Source organism: Amphibalanus amphitrite, unplaced genomic scaffold (genome assembly GCF_019059575.1).
Source record: "Amphibalanus amphitrite isolate SeventyFive unplaced genomic scaffold, NRLGWU_Aamphi_draft 000044F_arrow, whole genome shotgun sequence".
NCBI classification, from domain to species: domain Eukaryota; kingdom Metazoa; phylum Arthropoda; class Thecostraca; order Balanomorpha; family Balanidae; genus Amphibalanus; species Amphibalanus amphitrite.
In genome coordinates, this window is record NW_024881540.1 from 1039312 (window position 1) to 1058402 (window position 19091).

At 47.2% G+C, this 19091-nt stretch overlaps 2 protein-coding genes across 3 annotated transcripts in view; both read right to left on the reverse strand.

Moving 5' to 3' along the window:
• Positions 1-3600: 3600 nt before the first annotated feature.
• On the reverse strand, positions 3601-9262 carry LOC122377436. Its single transcript, XM_043357467.1, has 5 exons — positions 9092-9262; positions 5850-5990; positions 5012-5110; positions 4492-4621; positions 3601-4198 (listed from the first exon to the last, which is right to left on the reverse strand). Exons 1-5 carry the CDS (start codon positions 9215-9217, stop codon positions 4017-4019), a joined length of 678 nt encoding a protein of 225 aa, XP_043213402.1. The 5' UTR covers positions 9218-9262; the 3' UTR covers positions 3601-4016.
• An 8016-nt stretch (positions 9263-17278) lies between these two features.
• Positions 17279-19091, reverse strand: part of LOC122377437 (neuroligin-2-like) — an 80415-nt gene continuing 78602 nt past the window's right edge. For both annotated transcript variants that reach the window (XM_043357468.1, XM_043357469.1), the window contains exon 7: positions 17279-18640. In XM_043357468.1, the coding sequence (XP_043213403.1) occupies positions 17808-18640 (833 nt within the window). In that variant the 3' untranslated portion in view covers positions 17279-17807. The remainder of the gene's footprint in view (positions 18641-19091) is intronic.

Consider the following 19091-nt stretch of genomic DNA (forward strand, 5'->3'; position numbering starts at 1 on the left):
CGAGATAAAAGAACGTCATAGCATGTGTCTACTACTCGTATTATGGTAGTAACTAGTAATATCTTAATAGCAAAAACCGTGAGCGATTAGAAGACCGACATTGAAAGTGAGGTCCTCAAATTTAAGATACGATTGATCGCATGGTCTCCGCACATTTCCAGCATGATTTTGAACCCGGAAGTTATTAACCGCTATCTCTCGGCACTTTTATAAAGGCATCCGTTTGCCAAAAGTAGGTATTTTGATTTTAGTCAAGACCATAAAACACTAAATGAGCTGCAGGCGATCTTAGTCAAAAAGCAGTTCTTGCCCCGCTGCGACGAAGCATGTGAAAAACACTGGTATAATTTTCACTTCTTCAAAAGCCGTGACATTAAATTGCATTGCTGTGGTCAGTGGATGGCGGCCGCGTTACAAAGACAAATCCGAAATTTGTACGCACTAGAATAGGTTTGCTTAAGACGTGGGTGTAGTTTTGTACATGGCTTGGTAATGCCTTATCCCTATGAATAATTTTGAAATTTTAACATTGGTCCTATGGCGCTGCAAGGTAAGGGTGGATTTGATAACCAAACCATTGCTTGGAGCCCTATACCAAATCAATACTTTCTCAGAATATCAGAAATGCTTTCAGGAAGTGACGCCCATGTTTCCAAACACACATGCATTTTTAACCAGATGGGCGAAGAGTATGAAATGCTACGAAAAATCAGCGCGAACTGTTTGAACGAGTCAGTGTGCAGCGGCAGGGAGCTTCCACTAAACATAAGCTATAAATAAATAAATAGATATATATAAATTATAGTCATTCTCTTTTGCGAGAGACGACGGTTCCGATCGTGCACGACACTCACCTTTTCTGCCACAGTGCCACCGCACGTCACGGCCTCTAGCCGTGAATGTCGGCCTGGGCGTTACTTAATACCGCCGCCAAGGCTATAGAACTCCAGGCAAGGACACCAGCCGTTTGACCTTGAACGCCGCCGGCCGGCCGATGACGTCATTGGAGGCAAGCCGGCTCGGCGGACACACAAGGCGAATGCATAACGGAGGGGCGTTGGTTAACGTTGCGGGAGCCGGGGAGATATTTTAATGTGGTTGCATACCACCATTGTTATGTTGATTGATCTACAGACTGCATTCTTTTAAACCTCGATGCATCCTAGGCCTGGATGGTGCGTACATTCGTGGAACGATCACCCCGTCCGACGTCCGTGGTCGAAGCTGTCATAGTATTAAAGACACTAAGACAGGTGCAATAACGGCGATCCGATCCCGTCTCTGGCGAATCTAGAGGGGTCGTAAGGACCCAGGCCGAATCTGACCGTCTATTTTTAGGGAAACGGGGTGGGTGAATTGACAACCGATGGCTGATGAGAAGGGATCCCGTCGTCGATTGTTGTTTGACAGACAACACATGTTGTACTGGGCGTATGACCATCAGAGGTAATGCCTGAACGTAGGCAAGCATAATTGTTCTGTCATACTGTTTAGGAATATAAAATGGTAATGGAGATTATTGAGGATATGATCTCTACATTACAGGAATTCACTAATTACTACGGCCCATAGGCAGGGTTGCCAGACTTGGCGATATGTCGCCAATTTGGCGAATTTTGGAAGTCATTGGCGATAGAAGCACGGCGTTTGGCGATAGGCGATAAAACGTCAAATATTGGCGAATTTCCAGAGTTCGCCTCCAAATCGCCGAATATTATTTTAAAAAATAAACAAAACAAAGCAAAAAACATCGTTACGAAATGTTTCGTAATCTGATTAATTTAACCTTCCAACGTTTCATATTAGGCACTCAAATATATAATGTTCCTAACATTTAACCTAACATCCGAACATTTAATATAAATATAAAATGTTCCTGATGAAAATATCTTCTGAACCACATCTCGCACGACCTTTGCTCAGGGGTGGAGATATGTCAAAATGTCAGGGGGGTCCAGGCCGGGCAGATGGAGGCGGGCTGGATGCAGTACCATTGACTTACATAGCAGTAATTCGTTTTCAGGGGGCAGGGGGCAGGGGTCCTGCCCCCCGACCCCCCCCCCGAGATCTCCACCTCTGCCTTTGCTATTTTATTTGGCGCTGGTTAAGGTACGCTGTTATGTAGATGAACATGAGAAACGAGATAGGTAAATCGTGAACTAGGAAACGAATCGTGAACACGGTTACACGAACGCCAACTTGCGCTGCTACGTATGCTTATACAGTGCATCCTATTTGGCGAATTTTGGCGAAATTCGAGGGGCGAATTTGGCGATAAGGACCATTTTGGATCTGGCAACCCTGCCCATAGGGGCACCGCCGGAGCTGTTGTTTTGCCATCGGTCCCAGGCAACTCCAGGGAGCTGCAGTACCCGGCGGCCAAAGCGGCCACCTCGTCGACTCGCAGGTCCTGTGGGATTCCGTGATGCTTTAGTGCTTCACCCACAGAAACACGGGCATAGCAGTAGGATGTGGGGCTAGGTGTCTGTCCACCTCTTCATTGAAAGAACAACGTATACAGCGCCTGGTCCCGCCGAAGCTCGGTATCGACCGTGACTTATTCACAACTGGCGGATCCAGGAAGGGGTCTTGGACACTGCGGGGGCTTACACCCCAAAAAGGTTTCTCGGAATTAATTAAAAAAAAAACTCGGATTTCGATTCCTTGCGCACTGCTGTGCGGTGTGATTAACGGCAACATTTCCTCAGAAAAGTTGTGAAGTTTTCTTTGATTCTCGAAAAGCGATTTCGGGCGCTGCCAATGTGGGGGAAGACATTTGCCCCAAATGCCTTCCCCTGGATCCGCCAGTGGGTTGCCCCACTCCGAGCTTGACTAAAAACGTCTTCAAACCCCACCAGAAACCGATGGTAAGGTGAATTTAAATCCAATAACTCATCTCTGTCTGCCCGCCTAAATATACAACACATGGTAGTTGGTACGGCACCCGGCCCTGTCTGAGCTAATGAGCCGATCGCGATATTTTCGGCTTTCCCCATCCCAAGCTCGATTAGAAACGTTTTCCTTCCCCACCCGATTTCTGATGTCAATTCAAATTCAATACCTCATCTCTGTCTGCCCGACCATAACCCATTCATTGCACACCGTTCAGCGCCCCGCCCCGCCAGAAGTATCCTAGCGCGCTGAGCAGCTGCCTCCAGCCGCGTCATAGCGAGGCCCCGCGTGGCCCATAAATTAATACATTGCGCGAATAGCCGTGTCGCCCCCCTGACCGCCGCCAACTATCGGCACGGAAGTAGCCACGGTCTACAGTTTCATACTCCCACCGGATTTCCATGCTGCCAAGTCAACCGTGCGATGGCCGCAGTGTTACTTACACTTAGCATTGGATGGTTATCTGGGACTGCCATGGTGGCTACCGCGCGGTGAGGTGAGGGGCGGGGAGGCGTAACATACAGCGTAACATGAGCTTTGCAATGGTCCGGCTTATATGCATGGATTGTTCAAATTTACAGTCGCGTGGACTTGGCGTGGACAGGCGCGCTTGGGGCTGGAGTGGGTACCTACCACATGCTGGTGGCGTAATTGAGGCAGAGCCGGGTTTCACATTCTCCATCAGCGATCCTTGGCATAAAGTTGGCGTTTCTTCATACGAACGTATATTTTTGACACTACGCTTTATGTTTCATAATCGTCATCCCTTCAAGTTATCGACGACACCGTCGCGATGGGAATCATTTTTTACTCAGACTATCACACGACCCCAACATATGTACTCTTAAGTGGCACTTTGTCAACAAATATCTCTCGTAGTCGTTTGTTTGACTTCGATCCCAATTGTTACATGCACGCACCTTTCCACCATGCCCGTCTGTATTATTCTCCCTCGCCGCCAAGACTGACGTCCCCCGGGCTAATTTAGCGAAGCCGCATTTGGAGTGGCATATGTAACGCATTGCATTTACGGCGAGAAAGTCCTTCTCAACCAACAAAACATTAGAGCCCAACACTTTCCAGGGATCTCCGTATACAGCCTCAAATATCAAGGCTTGTGTGTCTTAGAGCTTCTGGTAGATGTAGGTGATGCCCTGCTTGCTGAAGAAGTAGTGGTCGGTGACGTATCGGTCGACACGGCGCCACTTTCCGGCGTCCTCCAGATCGTCCATGTGCCGGTCCAGACGGTGGTACTCCGGTACAGTGACCAGGTACTCGTACCGCATAGAGTTGATCACGTAACCGCCTGAGGTGCATGAAAGCCGTCATGGAAGCCACGCGTCAGACTGTGGAGGCAGCGCGCGCACAGAAGTATTTCCTTGCGCAAAAAAAAGTTATAATGATGCATACACACACACAAGGAAAAAATGGGGCACTTGTTTAATGTGTCGTGAAAAACAAAGATATAAGGCGTAAAATTGTCTTCCTTCCAGCACAGGTCAATGGCCACATCGGTATTCTGCGGACGGCGATGGAATATCTCGTCAAGTTACACGAAACAACAAACAATGCACGTTTTGTTCTCAGCCGTGTACTAACCGGGTTTGCAGATTCGAATCATTTCATCGAGGGCCTCCGGTGGACAGTGGCCCTGCACGAATCCACCGGCTATCACCACGGCGTCATAGGTGCTCTCGGCCACCTCCGTCTGATGCAGACCAATCGTGTCCTGCGAGAAACAGCAACAAAATTGTTGACTTTGTGAGAGTAACAAAGTAGAGTACGCACACATATACAGTCAACTTCCTACAGTCAACTTCCAGAGAACGAGGTCAGGTTTTTCATTTTGCTTTTCAAGTTACATCTATTTTCATGCAGGCAATAGGTAATCGGATAGAAATGGAAATAGGCACTATATTATATAGGTAGGTACTCCACACAATTTTTCCTCGCGAGTTTTTCTTTTACAAAAAAATACATATATTGCGACCAAACGTATTTAATTCGGAGAGCAGTAACTTTAATTCAGCGCAAAATAAGAGCGTTTCTAAGCGTATGCTTACAACCAGCTTCCGTCTGAACCGTGCATTTCTCTGTGCATGCCGAAGTTAACACCCACATGTATGAAGTTCTGGTAGACGCCCCGTTTCTCGGCTTCAACTATCATCTCCCGGCAGGGGTCCAGTGCATCGATGTTCCGAAAGCCCTCCTCGTGTATCTGTGATAAAAAGTGAGGAGACAGTCAGACTAAAGAGAGCAGAAAGGGAAGACACAGTCAGACTTACGGGTGTGACAGTCAAATGTTAATGAAGTGCCGTTGTTCTCCCTTTCTCAGTAAATAACGGCGCTAATCGATTTTTCTCCTTTTCTTTTCGAGATACACTGAGGAAGGAAAAGTCATTCAATCATAATGTGTCGGCTGTATTGGGTGGCCTTGCTCACCGAATGCCGTAGAATTAATGGCGTACAATTAAAATAGAATAAAAATAAAAACAAAAATGACTAAATAATATGACCAAATACGAGACCAACTAAGATAGACCTTATAATAATGAGAGACCAAATGAAAAGACCAAATGAAAAATAAAGGATACCATTATTGATATTTTGAAAATAGTATAGTATTTAATTGCATACCAAAACGACAAACAAAAAATCGTTGTTTGTTATAGAAATGTGTCATACTTTACAGTAAGGAAGCTATAGGAATAGTACGCATGAGAGTTTTCCTCAAACTTCAACTAGGAAATGGTTCGGACCATTTTTGAAACGGACGACAAGTGATGCTCGGAAGTCTGAAATGATCGTCAGACATGAATCAGCTCATGGACAGAAACCAGCCTATAAAACCTATTTAATTATGGCACGAGTGCACCCGTACTATGTTTGATCAAACACCCGTTGATATGCACGTGTTTTGCAATGTCAATGACGGTACACTGAGCAGCTATATTTACCCTGTGGCCGACCAGGCCGGTGCCGGCAGCCACGTCCATCACTCGGAGTTCGCAGCGCTGCAGCCTTCCGTTCTCAGGGAACACACGGCACAGCGCCTCGCAGACCAGCCGAGGCGCCGCGTAGTTCTCCGGATCGAAATCCTGCCGATTGTCAAAGGACACCGATCAATGAGCAAATACGTCATTTTTTTTAGTCATATTAGCCGTTTTCACGATGGCTATCTGGTACACATTTGGGTGTAGATTAGGCGCAGATTTGGTGCAGATTCGGTAAAATTAGGTTATTCGTACTTCTTAACTTATCAGTTTTAGTTGCACTGAGGGCTGCGGAGTCGGAGTCGGAGTCGGAGTCGGAGTCGGTCGGAGTCGACAGTTGTGACCGGAGTCGGAGTCGGAGTCGGAGTCGATTTTAGAAACCCGATCCGGAGTCGGAGTCGGAGTCACCGAAAATCAGTCGACTCCGCAGCCGTGCTAGGTCTGCAGAGTCGGAGTCGGGAGTTGGAGTCGGTCGGAGTCGACAATTCTGCCCGGAGTCGGAGTCGGAGTCGGAGCTGGTTTTTGAAAGCCGGAGTCGGAGTCGGAGTTGGAGTCGCCGAAAATCCATCGACTCCGCAGCCCTACTTGCACAGATGCGTATACCTTATCTTTCCAATCATCAGACATTATTTCCGAGTAAATCACTGGAATACAATCATGATATGAAGATATTTGTTTGGCACATATTTGAGAGATTTGATTCGGAGAGAGATTTGGTACCTACATATTTGGATTTGGCACATATTTGGTCAAATAATTCGCCAGATAGCATGTCGTGAAAACGGCTCTTGTTTTGCACCTAATTGAAATTTGCATGTTCAGCGACAAATATCCGAAATGCCAAGTACTTATTATTTACGGGAGCTTTTGAAAGCACCGTGGCTTTCTTCTTTAGCCTATGGGCAGTAAGACACACCTATAAAATTAATAAAATAATATAAGTAATTAAAGAGCAAACGAGGAAGAGAAGCTCAATATTGTTCGAGACACGCTTACGAGTACTTTAAGGGCCTTGACCATAACCAATATCATTAATTCAACCCAAGACGATAAATACCGATAAATACCGTCATCGCTTGAAAAGTGCACCTTTTCTGAGGAAACTACTTAAATAAATATATTATTTTTTTTCGTAAGATTCGGTTGAATGAAAAAATATAATTTCGATGTCTAATACTGTTTCATGAAAGCTTTTTAGCTCTGAGAAGTGTTCACACTATGACGTCAGCCGGCCTGCGCCAATTTCTCGTGACGCTTCCTGTTATTTACCGCCTTGGTTGAACCTTACCTGCCTATTAGTCAGGTAATTGACTCTTAAATTGTGGACTAGAATTTTGGACCCTTATTACCATGAACTGAACGAAGAATGAAATTGGTAAAAATGTACTTTCCATTTTCAGTCATCGTTTAACCCGCGCCCCACTGGGGGGGGGGGCTATTTATAGCCCCCCCTCCCGTTTTTCTGCAATAACTTCCAAACCGCTTGACGAATCGACGCCAAACTTTCAGTACCTTCGGCTGCATCAATTTGACACCTTGTGTCAAAATTTGAACTTCGTAGCTACCATAGGTCGGCCGGAAATGACGTCAGAGTGACGTCATGTTCGTCCGATTTCGACGCAAAACATTGAACCACGGCAATCGCTCCCAAGAGCTCAGTTTTTAAGCTAGATCCAATTTCTTTGCATGAAAGGACTCAGAATTGACCGCGCTATCAAACTGCTATCTCGGATTTTCAAAATTTTGAAAAATTCGAAAATTTTATATAATAATATTCAAAATTTATATTTTTATATTTTTTTCAAAAAGTTTTTGACTTTTCGAAAAAACCGGAATATATGTGACAGAACGCATGATTATGACTAACCCTAGCAAGTTTTAGCTAAATATCTTCAAAAATGGCCAAGTTATACGCATTATTGCAAAAAATTCACAATTATTAATTTTTCAAATCAATTTTTCAGTACGTATTTGGCATCGTACACCAATATAAATGGCACCATCGTGTTCCTGAGCTCAAACTGCATCCAATAGACACCTTTTTTGTTGAAAAATTTCAACTTCAAAATTTGACCTTTTTTGACCTGAAAGTGACCTGACCTAAGCTAATTTCGACTCAAAATGACCTTGAATGACACAGACGACATCAAATTCGAAATCTATGGCCTAAATGGACCATAAAACATGTGTCACGTGACCGACGCATGATATAATATTTTCGTGATCTGTGATGACCTGACCCTGACCTGAAAATCAAAGTACAAGTTTGGTACCCTCAAGGTATCTAGAGCATCTGTTCACGAGTGTGGAAACCAAAAATGAGCCTGATCTGACTTGTAAGACGGCGGCCAGAGCCCAAAATGTGAACAAGCCAAAGTGCTAATAATTTTTACTTTGACCTGACCTGTGACGTCATCGGTGACCTCGAGGTCAATGAAATTAGGTTTCGCTCGACAGTTTTTCCGGGGCTATCAGACGTCGTTTGAATTTTGACGATCGGCCCAGTAGTTTCGGAGTTAGGAGGGGGGGCTATGAATAGCCCCCCCCCCCAGTAGGGCGTGTTATACACAGACCCCAGTGGGGCGCGGGTTAACACACATTAACATTGACCACATAACTAATATTCTTCGAAGGCACGAGGAATACGATCCCAAGAGGTTTAACTTTAACTTTTTAGGTGGGGCGAACTTGGTGAAGGAGGAGCCCCATGGTGGAGGGGGTGCCCTCAATAGGACTTCATTTTAAACCCATACAGGTGGCCAAATTATCACATTGAAGAGGGGAAGATGTTCTCACGCCCTCCCTTTCTAGCTCGAGTCCTGAACCTATTAGCGACAAAAACACTAAAAAGCAAACATGGATTATTAAAGAAAGAAATTAGGCTATTTCAAGGTGGATCAAGTCTCCAAAAGTAAACGAATGTCACATTTTCCCGATTGCAACATTTTCGACAAATCATTTCATTACCTGTAAACTAATGAAGACATCGCGAAACCATAGACATCGCGGAATATCAAGGCTACGGATGGTCCATTCATTAACTACACTAAATAGAATAAGGGGTAGCACACCTGGTTATAAAGTTCTGCACACAGTGCTGTAACTGCACCCGTATACTGCACCCCGGAGCGGTCTTTTCAACGCGTATGCACGATGCTCCTATCCCATGTAGTTAGCTTCATGCTCACCTATAGTTTCGAGCTCACCTTATCATATTGGGTCGCAATAAGCCGGTAGCCCTCCAGCGGAGACAAGCGCGGTCCGATTAGGCGCATTTGCCAGAGAGCGTTTGGCTCATTGGCAAACTCGCTGGGCCGCTCGAGCTGTGACATTGCTACCCTTCCGGCGGCCGGGCCGGCACTGACCGCCCGCCGCCTCTAAACGGTCGTACGGTACGACCCCAACTGCGCCTCGTCTATGTGATCCAATCCAGACCTGAAGCTTTAATGAAAACAGCGTAGTCCGCGATCTATTTTGTGGAGTATTTTATATAAACAACGAAATTCCCAGAATACACTTCACAAATACTCACCCGAGAATTCAGATACCTAATGCCGTTTTATCGTGGAGTATGACTTGTTTGTAAAAAGAACAGCACGATAGAAAGCATCAGAAAGAAGGTATTTAAATATTCGAGCTGCTGAAACTATTTTCACAATGCAGTGACGGTTATGTTTGGAGCCATGATTCTGCAACACTGTCAGTCCGCATGATTCAGTTTTCACATGACCATTCCCTGGCAGCCGCATGATAATGGGTTTCAGGGGCAGCTCCAGTCAGTATCCAGGACCAAACCTCTGGAAATCCACTTTTGGATTTTTAATATGGCCCTATTTACAGAAAAGAGGTAGTTGCGAGACGTGTAACTAATTATTTCTTTTGTCTGTTATCGCAGTTGTTTTTGAAAGATGGTGTGCATAGATTGGCTTTTGTTTCAATCTTCGTTTAACCCTCGCCGGCACAAGGGGGGATGTTCGGCCGATTTCGACGCAAAACATTGAACCACGGCAATCGCTCCCAAGAGCTCAGTGTTTAACCCTCGCCCGTATAGGGGGGGGGGGGGTCGAACGGACCCCCCATGGTTTTTCGCGAATAACTCGCGTAAAAAGCGGCCGATCGCGACGAAACCTTCAGTACCCTCGCGTTCATCAATTTCACACCTACCCTGAAAATTTCATGACCCTGACCCAAATGACCTTTGACCTGTGACCTACTTTTCGAGACCATGTGTGGCTGGAATCGCGATTCGGCGTATGTCGGCTCGCATTAGCCGCGCGTTTGCAGTCTTTTCGTGGTTTCAAGCGTTCAAACATGTGATATGATGTTGCCCCCATGCATTAGGGTGGGTGTCAAGGTCACCTGAAGGTCAGGTCAGGTCATTGACCTTTGATGACCTCGGTACACTTTTTCGAGTTTTACATGTTTCTAGGCCAGTTTTTGGAGCTGAATTCGAATTTAGCAACCATATGAACATTTACGAGGTAGTTTTGGTGCCTTCGTAACATGTTACGAAGCTGTCAGAGGCGGTTGCCACCTACTACGAATAGGTACCCTTACTGGTTGACCTAACCTGACCTGACCCGACCTGGCCTAAATACATGAAGACATCATCTTTGATCAAAACTAACATGATATTCGTGATCAGCACCCCGAAAACCCCATAGCAGCCACACTTTACGACGTTCTAACAGGTCCCGATTTTCCCGCCTTTGGGGTCATTGACCTGACCTGCAAGGTCAACCAATGACCCAGGACCTTAAAATTAGGTATCATCGGCTTCCTCTCGTCACGGGCAACACGCTCGTTTTTTTCTGCGAAGCTCTAGCTCGATCAGGGGCAGAACGGCAAGAGCGGGGGGGGGGGTCCAACGGACCCCCCCCCCCCTTATACGTTCGCGGCTGGAAAAACACCAATACGGGCGAGGGTTAAGCTAGATCCAATTTCTTTTCATGAGAGGAGGACTTAGAATAGACTGCGCTATCAAACTGCTATCTCGAATTTTCAAAATTTTAGATATTTTGAAAATTATTTATAACTAGAGGGACAGCATTACGCGCAGCGTAAAAAATCAATTTTCATTCAAATCGGCCCAGTAGCGGCCGAGTTATTGCAAGAATAAATTTGGCGTCTCCTCTTGACCGGCGGTGCTCTGTTCCGGTATTCATTGCCAAAGGTCAGTGACCTTCCGGCTCTGATTTCGCTCAGTTTTGCAAGCGAAGAAACTGAGCCTAAGGCGCATGCCGTCTGCTCGGAGCCGGCCGCGGCCCAAAATGCGGTAAAGATGCGCCCGCCACGTGCAAACCACCGAGCGCACCTCTTCCAAAATTTAATACAACAAACAGATGCACGCGTCCGACTTACGTCGAAAATTTCACCCCGGCAGCCCGCACCGTTCTGGAGCAATAGACCGCCAAGCGTGACTGACGCGTCACATACATATGTACATACATACGGACATTTTTGATTTTTATATATGTAAACTAGAGGGACAGCATTACGCGCAGCGTAATAAATCAATTTTCATTCAAATCGGCCCAGTAGCGGCCGAGTTATGGCCAGAATTAATTTGGCGTCTCCTCTTGGCCGGCGGTGCCCTGCGCCGGTGTTCATTGCCAAAGGTCAGTGAACTGCCGGCTCTGATTTCGCTCAGTTTTGCAAGCGAAGAAACTGAGCCTAAGGCGCGTGCCGTCTGATCGAAGCCGGCTGCGGCCAAAATTCCGCAAAGATGCGCCCGCCACGTGCAAACCATCGAACCCACCCCCACCAAAACTTAATACGACAAACAGATGCACGCGTTTCACTTGCGCCCAAAATTTCACCCCTGTAGCCCGCACCGTTCTGGAGCAATAGCCCGCCAAGCGTGACTGACGCGTTACATACATACATACATGACGTTTTGATTTTTATATATGTAACTAGAGGGACAGCATTACGCGCAGCGTAAAGAGGGACAGCATTACGCGCAGCGTAATGAATCAATTTTCATTAAAAATCGGCCCAGTAGCGGCCGAGTTATTGCCAGAATAAATGTTGCGTCTCCTCTTGCCCGGCGGTGCTCTGTTCCGGTATTCATTGCCCGGTATTCATTGCCAAAGGTCAGTGACCTTCCGGCTCTGATTTCACCCAGTTTTGCAAGCGAAGAAACTGAGCCTAAGGCGCGTGCCGTCTGCTCGAAGCCGGCCGCGGCCAAAATATCGCAAAGATGCGCCCGCCACGTGCAAACCGCCGAGCCCACCCCCACCAAAATTTAATACGACAAACAGATGCACGCGTCTGACTTGCGCCCAAAATTCCACCCCGCAGCTCACACCGTTCCGGAGCAATAGCCCGCCAAGCGTGACGGACGCGTCTCATACATACATACATACGGACGTTTTGATTTTATATAAGTGATAAAATTTAAAATTTTTATTTTTATTTTTTTCAAAATGTTTTTGACTTTTCGAAAAAAGAACGGAATATATGTGATAGAACACATGGTTATGACTTACTCTAGCAAGTTTTAGCTAAATGTCTTCAAAAATGGCCAAGTTATACGCATTATTGCCAAAAATCACAATTATAAATTTTTCATATCAATTTTTAGTACGTTGTTGACATCGTACACCAATATAAATAGCACCATCGTGTTCCTGAGCTCAAACTGCATCCTTTAGACATGTTTTTTATGAAAAATTTCAACTTTGAAATTTGACCTTTTTTTACCTGAAAGTGACCTGACCTCAGCTATATTCAGATAAAAATGGCCTCAAATGACACAGGCGACACCGAATTCGAAATCTATGGCCTAAATGGACCATAAAACATGTGTCATGTGACCGACTTATGACATAAGATTTCCGTGACCTATGATGACCTGACCCTGACCTGAAAATCAAAGTACAAGTTTGGTACCCTCGGGGTATCTGAAGCATCTGTTCTCGAGTGTGTAAACCAGAAATCAGCCTGATCTGACTTGTAAGACGGCAGCCAGAGCCCAAAAAGGCAATTTACTTTGACCTGACCTGTGACGTCATCGGTGACCTCGAGGTCAATGAAATTAGGTTTCGTTAGTCAGTTTTTCTGGGGCTATCAGATGTCGTTTGAATTTTGACGATCGGCCCAGTAGTTTCGGAGTTAGGAGGGGGGCTATGAATAGCCCCCCCCCCCCAGTGGGGCGTTTTATAGGTACACAGACCCCAGTGGGGCGCGGGTTAAGCAAATGCTTAATTTTTACTATATCAATTATGATCCTCCAAAATGAGCTGCAACATAATAAACTAATGGACCATGCTGTTCACTTCGCAATGCTATGGGTGGTGGCTGGTGCCCATAAATACGTTCTCAAATCAATTCATTTAACGCGATTATCAGCGCACCATGCCATTGATTACAATTTTTAAATTAAAGCTCGTCTGGCAAAGGCAGGCAATTGTAGGTAGGTATAGTCTACCTGATGTCCCCCTTTTGGCCCCGATATCGGGTACATTCCAAGAAACATCATAGATGTTTCATATGTAAGATGAGAAGTCACGCTGAATGTTTATGGGCCACCGGCGCGGCGCGGCGGGCCGGTTGTTGGTGCTGGCGCCTGCCACCCCGTCCAGAGTGTGTTTACTCTTCAGTGGCTGTTTTTTGTCGGCCAATGGTACACCGTCTCCAGCAAGACACCACTGTGCTGAAACAAACCAGAACCGGTATATTCCAGATCAGCGACACTTTGCGGCTTGCTAATGCGCCTTATCAAGGCCAATATGAGGTATTTATCAATGCCTATAATTGTCTATAACTATGCCTATAGGGGAAGCGGGGGTAACACCGCCCCCCTAAGCTTTTCGCCAAAATGAGAGAATATGTGTGAAGTCTCTTGGTAGTTATTGTTTTGGTTACAATATTTAAACATTTTCTCACGTGTTTTAGGTACTTATTTTGCATGCTCCTAAAAGGTTTTCATGTATCACGACTTTTAAAAATACCTTGCATATTTGCTGCCTACAAATTGTGTGGGTAACCCCGCCACCGGTGTTGATGTTAACCCAACCCATTCCTACGAAAGCTTTTAATTGTTCAGAGATCGTGTGCGATGAGTTTCCTGTCGGTAAGTGGTAATTTTCGCAAATAATCGGTAATGGACACCTAAATAGGTATAGGTTCATCAGCTGTTTGCCAGTTTTATACAGCTGGCAAGTGCTTGGTCGGGATGCATGAAAAATATAAAGTAAAAAATCAAATAAGCTGCTTATTCCCGACTTAGGAACATCTACGAACATAAATAAAGCGTGTCTTTGGAGTTTCATCACTTATCACGCTACAAACAGGAAACACCGCAACCTCAATTGGGGTAACACCGCCACGGGGTGGCGGTGTTCCCCAATAAGTGATCACAAGCAAAAATCGCCAGCGGTAAGAATGTACTACACGGTTCAAGCAAACTTATCTTACTGGACAAAGCCGATCAGTTATTTTTCGATGTAATCAAGTAAATCAAAATGAGTCTCTACTTAAAGACATTCAAAAGTGCTCCCAACTCATCGAATTTTTATAAGAGAATGTGCATTTTTCTTTAAATGCCCACATTGAGCTTCGATTACACTGAAACACCGGAACACAAATCAGAAGACGCTTACCTGCGTGCGGTCAATAGGAAATAACGGATTTTTACACTTCACATTTCATACTTTCGCCGCCAGATGGGGTGGCGGTGTTTCCCACAGTGGCGGTGTTACCCTCGCTTCCCCTATACATATAATTCTTCATGAAATAAGCGGGCAATGAATTGCCCATGCCGTAGGTAGTTGCTCATTGTTGTAGATAAGCTGGGTCCAGGGGAGGGGGTACTTTCAACCACCGCGGCCCGGGGGCATTTTTCGCCCCATCCCCCCATACTCCGTAAATAAAGAAGCTACGGAATCAAAAGCGGTACAAAACGAAAGATCTCTACAAGGCGACTCTAAAGCATCTAAAACTTTGATCTCAACTCAATTTTCCAGATTAGAGGTCAAGGTCAAGGGCAAAACCTGAACATGGTTAGTGATCTCAAGCTATGTTATCCAGAGGATGGCTTGAAGATGCATAAAATCGGCCAAAACTGGTTGAAAATAAAAAAGATTGTCTGAGGAATCTGATACCGTTATAATAGCTATTTAGGCAAATGCCATGCTCATTCTCAAAATTGACCTCACAGTTTGCACTTTTCGTATATGTTATGCACTAATGTACACCGAATTTCAAATGTTTTGAGATATTGTAAAGCATGTTAGACCCCTAACTGGGGCTCATTTAACCCGGCGGCCGCTGGGCCTCCGCGCCACCCGCCGCGCCGGCCGCTGGGGGGGGGGGCATATAGTTGCCCCCCTTTACTTTCGCGGCGATATCGACGCAACGCGAAGAGATAGAGAAGCGAAACTTTGCACACATCTTCCTGAATACCTATCCGAGGTTGTGTCTAAATTTGGTGTCGATCTCATTTGAAATGACGTCACAGTGACGTCATAAGTCAAATTATAGATTTGCGACTCTCAGTTTCCTCACGATACATCAGGTAAATAGGACCGAATATAAAGGGCCGATTATGGGTTAGGAACTAGATGGAAGTGTACTTAGATGTTTTAGGATGACAGCAGGTGCTGTCTAGTTCATTTACAGTTGAGTTTCATGCTCAGCGTCATCAGAAGCGGTCCATATCGGAAAACGACAAAACTTTATGACGTCACTGTGACGTCATCTTTGATGCTACAACCACCAAACTTTCTTCAAACATTGCCTAGGTATTCATTTGAAGCTATGCCAAGTTTCACGTTCGTAGCTCATCAGGTTTCGGAGATATTCCACAAAACGTAAAGGGGGGGGGCAACTTTATGCCCCCCCCCCCAGCGGCTCGTGGGTTAACGATTGCAGCTGCCTGAAGGTCAAAGTCATGCACGAGTAGGTATCCTTGCTAGCTCCTATTTCACGAGTTGAAGTGGGCCAAACTCAGTCGTTTTGCTATCCTGATGCTCTAGATGTACTTTAGAGCAAAATAGATGACGGACTCCTGATAAGTGGTTACTACCTCATATTAGGCCCATCACGTGTCAAGGGAATGCAAAGGTCATTCGAGGTCACATTTGGTCAACATAACACGTGCTCGTTTCTAAAAAGGATGTATGTCATTCGACTGCAGTCTTGACACACAAAAAAGCGCTGATACGAGCGAGCGAGCGCAGCGAGCGAAACGAAGCCTTTTCAATATAACGGAAAAATCTCAGTATGAGCGGCCCGGCCCGGCTCGGCCTGTAACGCTTTTGAAAGGCTCAGCAAACGCTGGACCGATTGGCCTGCGGTCTTTGTTGCTGGGTAGCCCCATCCCTTCTTCCCCGTTATTGACTACTTTTGATACATCTCAGTGACCGTCGTGGCACGTGCCACGTGAAAAGTCAAGGGCGTCCAAGCTGTTTTGCAAAAGTAGTGATTTTGCGAGGCTCATATCTTAGCAGCCGCTTGGGCGATTGTCTTGCTATAATTTTTGTAGGGTAGCTGCATCCCTTCTACCAAAGGTCGGATACTCTGATCTATGTGAGTTACCCCTACTGCACGTGCAAAATGCAAAAAGAAGAGGTGCCAAATTTGTTCCCATTTCAATAACTTGATAATTATTGGAGAAATTTCGCTGAAACTTGACATAAAGGTAGGCACCTACCAGGCAATGCATTCCATGTGTTGCGGTTAGGGACTAGGGTGCTACTGCACGTGCGCACGTGCAGGCCCAGGGCGCTTCCAGATCTCGAGAACGGCTGGGCTGATTTCGCTCAAATTTGGTACACGGTTGGGGATCGGTTAGTAGGGTGCCGTGCAAAAGTCAGTTTGGACCCCGTTTGCACGTGCGCACGTGCAGAATGCCGCTTCCAGATCTCAGGAACGGCTGGGCCGATTGCGTTCAAATTTGCCATACCGCTAGCGACCGGTTAGAAGGGTGCTTTGCACAAACTCGTTGGAAGTACCCTCTCGCCCTTTCGCACGTGCAGGGCTCACTATCTCGCTCGCTCGTTCTTCGCCCAAAAGGCGTTTTACTTACTGTCTCAGCTCTAGAGCCATTTTTTGTCGAAAATAATTTGAAAAAATCTAAACCCCAGCTCGGGGGTCTCATTGGAGGTCACATTTGGTCAACATAACACGTGCTCGTTTCTAAAAAGAATATATGTCATTCGACTGGTCTTCACACACACACACAAAAAAACGTTGATATTACTGTCTCAGCTCTAGAACCATTTTTTTCTGTCAAAAATAACTTGGAAAAAAACTTAAGCCCCAGCTCGGAGTTCTTTACCTGACCTCTAACCTTTGGTCAACAATACTTTTTGATAAAATAGCAGTTAGCACAGTGCTCTTTTGAGGAACAACGTTTGGCAGCTGTTTTTGTGAGTCAAACAAAATAATTTCACTCGAGTAACGTATATTCTTCTGCGATTAGCATACGCATCTATTATCACATTTGTAAAAATTGGCCACTCGTTTGATAGACATAGCGACCACATATAACAGTAACAAACACTAACGCTTTCTGAGCGTATAGTTTACTACGAAGTACATATTGGTCTTGGCACCTATAAAATGGCATTGACACTCATAACAACATTACTTTTCTTATTGTCAGAGTTGAATCGAACACACATTCGTTATGACCAAGTACCCTATGACACGTATGAGCGGCTGGGAGCAGTGCGGGCCCGGACTGAGCGCCGCTGCCCCGGTCACGCCCCCCGCCGGTGGGTGGGGCGCCGCACGGGCGCATGGAACTGCTAGCGCAAGTCAGTTCGGCTCGCCAAATAAACATCTCACATCCAGACCACACCGTTGTGCCCATTCGACACTGCGCCCTGACCTCTGTCACCGCTCCCTGACCTCTGACACCGCCCCGCCTCTGTCCGGTCGAACACCGCCCCTCTGTCTCCACCAGACCGATCACTACACGCGCAGTTCTGAGAGCTGCTCCTGAGAGCTGCAGCGGCTGCTGGAGCCGCCGCTCGAGCGCAGCGCGCCCCGCGACACGTTACGCGGCAGGGTGGCTGCCACCATCATGTGCCGCTCGAGCATGGGCGCCTCGTCGGGCGGCCGACTGTGTCCGCGGGGCGGCGGCGGCGGCCGCGGCACAGAGCGCGAGCACACGCCGTCCAGCACGGCCGGCGGCGGCAGGTCGGCGAACTCGGCTGGCGGCAGGGCCGCCTGCATCGACGACCGGCCGCTGGACCGCACCGGCCCGCCGGCCTCCAGCTTCAGCGAGTGCCGCTCTCCGCCGGCCGAGCTGACCGCGTGGAACGTGCCGCCGCACACCGGGCCGTTCTCTGAGCGTTTGCGCGACTCGGCGCGTCCCTTTTCGCGCTGGTAGTAGACGCCGGCCAGGATGAGGATGTTGAGGACGAGCAGCGAGCAGCCGATGGCCACGGTGACGCTGAGCGCCGTGCTGTAGGCGGAGAAGGTGCCGGCGCCGGGGCCGGGCCCGGCGGCGGCCGGCGGCGCGCCCTCAGTGGGTCCGCCGCCGCCACCCAGGCTGCCGTCGAGCACGGCGCTGGCGTTGGTGTCGCTGGCGGCGGTGGTGACGGCCGGCGGCAGGGGGCGCCAGGTGGCCGGCACAGAGCGCACCGGGCCGGCGTACAGCGGCGGCGGCCCGGCCTCGTCGAACTGGTGGTGCGCGGCGCCCGGCAGGCCGGTGGTGCCGCGCCGATGGATCTCGGGCACCAGTCGCAGCCACAGCGCCACGCTCTGGGACCGGTAGTGCGACAGGACGCGCGGGGACCGACCTGAAACACCAGCGCACAGACGGACACCGTCAGCAGCGAGCTGAGAGCGCCGGAGATGGCTTCTCTTTGAAAATGTGATTAGATCGGGCGCTACTCGTATTTTATCTAAGTTTCGGAGGTCAGAGCTTGTTTATACCTCGTATATGACTCAATGTGTGCTAGGTATGTGCTAATAAGCAGGATCATAAATAAAAAAGGCAATACCGAATCTATAGGCCATACACACGCTGCATGGATCCTGTTCGGCTATTCGCATAGAAGACACTGGTCACCGGTTAGCATTTTTACCCCACAAAACTCTGTCCCTCTAACAAAAAGACCAGCTTCTCCTTCCAGCTGGCACAAATAAGGAAACAAATTTGTTCACTCCGGCAAAGGCTGATATGACTTAGATTTTAGCGATTCCTTCCATAACAGCAATGTATTGTCCGTTTTGAATATAGGCATTTGA

Coding starts and splice junctions, on each gene's coding strand:
- LOC122377436 (XM_043357467.1), bottom strand. CDS start 9,217: ATGTCACAGCTCGAGCGGCCCAGCGAGTTTGCCAATGAGCCAAACGCT. Junction 4,622..5,011: donor TCTACCAGAACTTCATACAT/GTGGGTGTTAAC, acceptor TGTTTCTCGCAG/GACACGATTGGTCTGCATCA. Junction 4,199..4,491: donor GATTCGAATCTGCAAACCCG/GTTAGTACACGG, acceptor CATGCACCTCAG/GCGGTTACGTGATCAACTCT.